The sequence below is a fragment of the Glossina fuscipes genome, unplaced genomic scaffold (genome assembly GCF_014805625.2).
Source record: "Glossina fuscipes isolate IAEA_lab_2018 unplaced genomic scaffold, Yale_Gfus_2 267, whole genome shotgun sequence".
Taxonomy (NCBI): Eukaryota; Metazoa; Arthropoda; class Insecta; order Diptera; family Glossinidae; genus Glossina; species Glossina fuscipes.
The window spans coordinates 32952-40011 of NW_023998610.1; the positions used below are offsets into that span (position 1 = coordinate 32952).

The 7060-nt window shown below is 36.2% G+C and overlaps 2 protein-coding genes across 2 annotated transcripts; one reads left to right on the forward strand and one right to left on the reverse strand.

Moving 5' to 3' along the window:
* The first annotated feature begins 378 nt into the window (after positions 1 to 378).
* On the forward strand, positions 379 to 1670 carry LOC119642877 (aldo-keto reductase family 1 member B1-like). The gene is made up of 5 exons (XM_038042180.1): positions 379 to 426; positions 583 to 645; positions 704 to 846; positions 908 to 1391; positions 1458 to 1670. Exons 1-5 carry the CDS (start codon positions 379 to 381, stop codon positions 1668 to 1670), a joined length of 951 nt encoding a protein of 316 aa, XP_037898108.1.
* A 494-nt stretch (positions 1671 to 2164) lies between these two features.
* Positions 2165 to 3746, reverse strand: LOC119642875 (aldo-keto reductase family 1 member B1-like). The gene is made up of 6 exons (XM_038042178.1): positions 3648 to 3746; positions 3449 to 3591; positions 2887 to 3370; positions 2638 to 2809; positions 2529 to 2536; positions 2165 to 2290 (listed from the first exon to the last, which is right to left on the reverse strand). The coding sequence occupies exons 1-6, from the start codon at positions 3744 to 3746 to the stop codon at positions 2165 to 2167; spliced, it is 1032 nt and encodes a 343-aa protein (XP_037898106.1).
* Between the last annotated feature and the right edge of the window lie 3314 nt (positions 3747 to 7060).

The following is a 7060-nucleotide window of genomic DNA, read 5'->3' on the forward strand; positions in this document are numbered from 1 at the left end:
ATGCGATGACTTACATAATAACTTCATAAATTTTGCGTAACGAAACGTCAAAACAAGTCATGGTTTTTGATATAAAAATTTGTCAGTTGAGTACAAGCAACTAACAAGTAAAAGTATTCCGAACGAGATAGTAACCTGTGCTTACTTTGCCAGCAATTCTATAAAAAATGGAAAAAATTTAAAAAAAAAAGCAGCAGGAATGAATAGAATACGTTTACGTCTGTCTACCAAAATTTTCGTCGGGCCGTTAACCAAATATTTTAAATCACGATATGAGTAAGTGAAAAGATGCTGGAATCTAATTCGGTGGGGCACACCTTCACACATTTCTACTCTTTCAGCGTTCGCGGCTCATGCACACACATACCAAAAATAGTTATGAACAACGGCAATGAAATGCCTATTTTGGGCCTAGGAACGTGGGGAGTAAGTACCAAAAAATAGAATCTCGGTATTTCAAACATAAATTAGTTTAGTTTAAAGTTTATTAATTTATAATAATAATTTTTAATGACAGCACAAATTAAAGAGTAATAGTCATTATTAAGATTGAAGATTTAATAACCGATTTTTTGTTTTAAGGCCACCAAAGATTATGCAATCATTGAAAATGTTCACGTGGATGAAGTCAGCGACAAAGGCCGAGTATGTATTTACTCAGTTAAATTTAAAGTCTTTCAATTATGTTCATCAATACAAGTAGACGAAACCTAATGAAATGGAGGCAGTTGTTGCTAATGCCATAGACGTGGGCTTCCGACATATCGATACTGCTCCTTTACATAAGAATGAAAAAGAAATCGGAGTTGCGCTTAATAAACAAATTCAAGAGAAAAAAGTGCAAAGGTTTGCATATAAAGGAACATCTGCTCTAAAGCGTATCGTTTAACAGTTTCCCTTCATTTAGGGATGAGCTTTTCATTGTGTCTAAACTGTGGAATACTTTCCATGGCCCCGATGATGTTTTATGCGGTTGCAAGGAAAGTTTAGAAAAATTAGGTTTAGATTATTTGGATATGTATCTTATGCACACACCAATGGGTTTTAAGCCCGGCGATGATCTCTTTCCAATCAAAAAAGGAAAAGTTTCGTTTTCTGATGCCGACTACGTTTGCACATGGCAAGCAATGGAAGATTTAGTCAAACAAGATCTCTGTAGAAATATCGGTATTTCTAATTTCAATATAAAACAAATTGAACGTTTGCTTAAACAAGCCACAATTATACCACAAACTCATCAAATTGAAGCCCATCCATATCTTATGCAAAAGGAATTAATTTCGTTTTGCAAATATAACGATATATGCATAACAGCTTACGCGCCACTCGGTTCTCCCGCCCGACCATGGGCTGGTAAAGATACAAAAAACATACTTTTGAAGAATTCAACGGTCAGAATGCGCATTCGTCTATTTTAGCAATCCGTATTTTCTAAATGTGGTCAATTTCTTTTCCAGGTCTTAGATATCGCGATGAGACATAAGAAAACTCCTGCGCAAATACTGCTACGCTATCAAATTCAGTTGGGTCATGCTGCGATACCGAAGTCAGGAACTTGTGAAAATATGCAGAATAACTTTAATATTTTCGAATTTGAACTACATCCCGAGGATATGCAAAATTTAGATAGTTTAGACTATGGTATGCGTCTTTTTAAATTTGCCGGGTAAGGGATGAAAGAAATAAATGTTGATCACTACATATTAAGGACCTTCGTTTGTACAAATTTAGCATACGCAACCATCCATATTATCCATTTGAAAGATGCTGAGCTTTTTAATCTCATTAAACTCAAGGATTGATTACTTTACCTTCAGCATATCTTTTGTTTTATATGTATATAGCATATGTATGTAAACTCTTAAATAAAAAATAATTAACTGTTGTTTTCACTTAGAATTTTTTTAATATTTCTTAACCATATATTCTTGCACAAAAACTGTAAAGGTTGTTGTTCATAACTGAGAAAGTGGGATGAACAAAGGCAACAGTGTTTGCGAACGTTCGACTTGAAAATGGAAACATTATCTGCAGCAGTAGAAACCACTGCTGGTACGTTGTTCCAAAGAACGGTTGAAAAGCGACAAGTCGCGATAGATATACAGGTAACTCCCGGAGAGGTAGACGGGAGCGGTGAGAAAGAGTTGCGGTCCTATTGAAGGGTTTAATATGTGGACATCTCTTTTATCTCTATAGACGCTTGCCCTGAATGTAACTTTTCATAAGCGCTACACAGCTCACCTAACGCCGATCCTCCAGCGTATCGAGGCTCACACATGCGAGTTATACTCTTTTGGATACAAGTGCAATAAATTTATTCGTTTCCGAAATAGATTGTACACAGTTTTTAATAAAACGGAGGATTTTAAATTAGCAAAAAAATATTTAGTTTTTTGGAATGGTAGTAATTCTGCACATGTAATCAGCTCATCGTCCTCTTCCTAGATAAATACGGAATTCGCAACTTTATACACTGAGGGAAGTCCACTATTAAAATTCATCCCAAAATGGAAAATATTTATGCTTACCAGCATCCCTGTAAAATAAATTCACTTACAAATGTTAGCAAATTTAAAATAATGAATCAGATGATAATTTACCTAAAAAAAGCAATAAATCGCTTGCTCTGGTTCATACTGTCCAAATCTTTTACGTCCTTTTCTTCCAAAGACCACTCGAACACATCAAAGTTGCTTATAATGCGTGCCTTTGTGACCGACTTCGGTATAACGACATTACCTCGTTGTATCTGATAACGTATCAGTATCTGAGCAGGCGTCTTGTTGTATTTTACGCTTAGTTTCTCCAGCTAATTAAGGAGAGAACCATATAATCGTGTTGGTGAATACATATACGTACATATGTAAAAATATTATAAATACTGACCATCTTGTCATCCAATAAACGCTGTTCACCTCTGAGTGCCCAGGGACGAGCGGGTGCGCCTAAGGGACTGTAACTTATAACAACAATTTTATTTTTCCGACAATAGTCTATCATTTTATGTTGCGTCAAGTATGGATGGCATTCTATTTGAAGGATAACGGGGCGTACAGTGCTAATATCTAAAATTCGTTGAATTTGTTCCTTATTGAAATTAGACAAGCCTATAGATTTAGTGAGACCTAGTTTCACTAAGTTTTCCATAGCTTTCCATGTATCGATATAGTCTACACTTGAATATTTGATTTTGCCACATGCATCTCGTGGTATTAAGGTTTCTCCTTCATGATACGCCATTGGCCAATGCATCAAATACGAATCTAAGTAATCCAATCTTAAGTCGTTTAGGGACATACATATCCCTTCCTCAACCAAATCCGGTCGATGAAATGTATTCCACAGTTTGCTAATTATAAATAATTCTTCTCTGTAGGTGTACAGATAATGGCAAATAATAGCTTTGTTAAATTTTTCATTTGGTTTTTAGCACTTGAGGCGTACGTACCTTTTGACTACTTTATTTTCTAAGATACTCTTTATTCCGCTACCAATGCACGATTCATTTTGGTAGATAGGAGCACAGTCAATTAATCTGTAACCGACTTCCACCGCATTAACGACTGCTTCGGTACCTTGATCCCCTACACTCTTTATTTTTTTTTAATATAAAATATGAAGAGTTTTTACAGATATTTGCTGCTTACCCCCCAAGTACCCAGTCCCAAAAATGGTATTTCCATGCCGTTATTTAATTCGACGGTTCTTGCTTGCCCAGCGCGACGTGGTCCACACATAGCAACCATACTGTAACATGTAAGGTAAACAAATTTAAAAAAAAAAAACCATTACTAGATTTTTTCGCCTATTACTCCTTAACCGATCTCCTTAGATTTATGTTCAATGGCTTTCGACGCTTCCAAAAAAACTTTGTGATTTGTTTAGGTGCTCGGATAAATTGGAAACAGTTACGAACGGACATTGTGATGCTGATTACTTCTGGATTTTGAATGCTTCATTTACAACGAGAAATATGATCCTAGAAAAGGTTTCTACACCAAATATTTTAAAACTAATTGGATTTTAAGTAAATCGGAAAAGTTTCCAACAAAATGATTTTTGAAATATCATGCGTAATATCAACAAGTAAGAAAATTATATTCGGTTGTGATCGAATTTTGTATACCTATCATCGTTTTACTAAAAGAGATCAAAATAGTAGTACAACTAAATTGTCATGCTATGTAATTTGGAGTGGATTCGGGTGATTTTTTCTCTCTTCAAACTGAAAGTTTCTGTGGCATGGCCGTTGTAAGAATGTCCGTTGAAAAGTTTAGGTCACTTCAAATTCTTTTGCAAATTTGCAGACGATATCTTCATTTTCGCTACCGCGAGAATGATTACCACACGTACTACACAGTTGTGCGGAAGGACAGATGGATAGACGAAGAGACGGATATGGTTAGGAACATTCCAAGTTTGAATCTGGCCAAGAATTTACATATGTTATAGGATTTTTTGAGGGCCTGTTTCTGCGCGTTATAAACGCAGAGAATATGCGTTTAAATTTTTGGAAATTTATCTGATATAGTACATGAGTAATAATCAAAAATCCAATTTTTTCTTCCTTTTTAAAAATAGAGGTGTTCTCAGTTACGTGGACTAAATCGGTCCAAGCACACAGGTGTTGGCTAATTTGAAGTCGCTTATCTTCTCGTGCTGGGTGTGGAAATATCAAGTGCCCGCGACGGGGACAAACTCTCACTATTATAGCCGAGGGTATATTGAATTTGTCAGAGATATGTAATGTGAATTTGTTTTTCCTGAGTGTGGATTGATTATATATAGAGATTTAGATTCCCTAGAGAAAGAAAATTTCTATACAAATGCATGAAAAATTTCACAGCAATGCGTGTAAATAAGGCATGATATACGGTGGATATTTTTATGGGAATCACACATTCCGTAAGAGTAGTCTGAATAAGAAGAACCTGATTTTCTGGGAAATGAAATTCCTAAAATGTAAAAACTAAATACAGATTGATGATGTTTTACTTGCTACGCGACTGATGAGAAGATGAACAATAAGTCGTACAATATTTAATAGGCAAAAAAACATTGTCATGGAAATGTCACAATGACATTTGGAATTGGCAACTTGATTAAAGGATAAATGTAACAAGGGCTTTACGTAGGTATCAGACGTGGAGGCTCAACCTTACGATGTCCGACGGCGTATGAAGTGAAGAAACGTCGCTTAATGTAAACGGAAATTGTGTTCTCGCTGGGCAGAGGAGGCCTATTTCGATCTCTTTCGTTTATTAAGGGAAACGACACCATGGGAAGAAAAAGTGAGCAAGGTTCAAACCGGGTTCACACGACAATAATAACACAAAGAAACGTGGAAACAGGTACAAGTACATTACCATACCAGAAAGAGGAGAAGTCTCTGGCAAGACTTACGAGTGCCATGTAGCTCACCACACACCGTACGAGAGAATAGTACGGACTGGGACCTCAAAGCAATCAAGTCGCTCCGCTTACGGAAAACATAAGAAACGAACGCTTTCAACTAATGCCTCTGTAATAGAGATGGCCAGACTAAAATTAAATTCATCATCCGTCTGTCTTAACATAATGGTCCCTCTCCAACCCAAAAGATCCGCGGCCAAATAAAATAAAAGTGTCTATAAGTACTAATGTTTGTATAAACATTGTTTGCGTTTTTTCGTAGCGCATATAGCTTCGCAATGAATTGCATTGAATTACTTTTTTCGCCCAACAGCATAAAGTGCACAGGAGTCATTCCATCTAAAAGTTTGTATGTTGATCAATATTACTTAAGTATTTCCTCTTTTTTCATATTTCAAAGGAGAATGGAAAAGACGAATGTGTCCATCAGTGTGGAGTTTTTAAAATGACTTATTCTTTAGTGTTTGTGGTTTATAGCAGTAAAGATAATTATCAAAGAAAATTGTTGGTGTAGATTACGTGATGATTATTATTGATTTATTGATGAGTTGATGATGTTGATCTCTCTTGATTAGGAGTTATCCATGTTGTAGTAGGCCATTCAGTCCTGTCCACTCTGGAGTTTAGTCCAGAAGACTGATTTGAAGCTATAGCTATATAGGAAATATTAACTTGTTGATAAAATTTTGAAAAATATAACTACACTAGACAAAGCATTTAATTGTACTTATAGTAATTTTGAAAGTGGCTTCAGCTGTTCCAATAAAGGCATTATCCTGCTTAAGATGGGCTTTGTGGTGATCGCGAACGATTTCATGTAGGTTATTACAGATATCGGAAATCCCAAATGGATTGTTGAATTTACTGCATGTTAAAATAAGCTGCTCAGTTGACTCTCTTGTGTGGCACTGTTCACATGAGTCAGATGAAACCTATTCAACGATCCTTAAATAAACTTTGTCGTAGATATGATTGCGCACGAGTCCGCTGAACACCTCAATCTTCCACGTGGTAAAGTTAGAATCAGCAATAGTAATAAAGACGACGAAAAGTAGATTTTGTAGAAAAGACGATCATTTGATGTTGCTATTGCAGCATATTTGTCTTTCCAGCCTTTCAAGATATTATTATATCTTTGAAATTTCTTGCGCTTTTTCCAATATCAGATTGTAACGAGTCTTCTTGGGAAGGGTAAGCTCAGCCACTCCAAGACTCTTTCCAAGAATATTTGTTGAATAAAAATTACTTGGACCTTCTGGTTGTTCTTATTTACTCTTTATTAATTTACACGGAGGTTAGAATATACAAGCGAAATCTAAGAGGCGTAGGTGGGAAAACCAGCATGGTGACCCGACTTTCCGTTGGAATTTTTATTATCGATTGTTTGAACAAGTGTTATTGGATTTTTTCCTTCTTCCGATGTCGCGAGTTGCTAAAAAGAAACGGATACGTCGCGGGTGTCATAACAGCCTACCTTGCCCTTCTGGGTCACCGGTTGGTCCCTAGTTGACTCATGTCAAAAAAAAAAAATATTCCTCAGTCCTTCAGGTATGGCGATTAAGGCTAAACCAACTTATCGCCTATCCGTAAAAGTCAGCAGTTCTATGAGTCCTTCAGGGATGGCGATTGAAGCTAAACCAGCTCATCC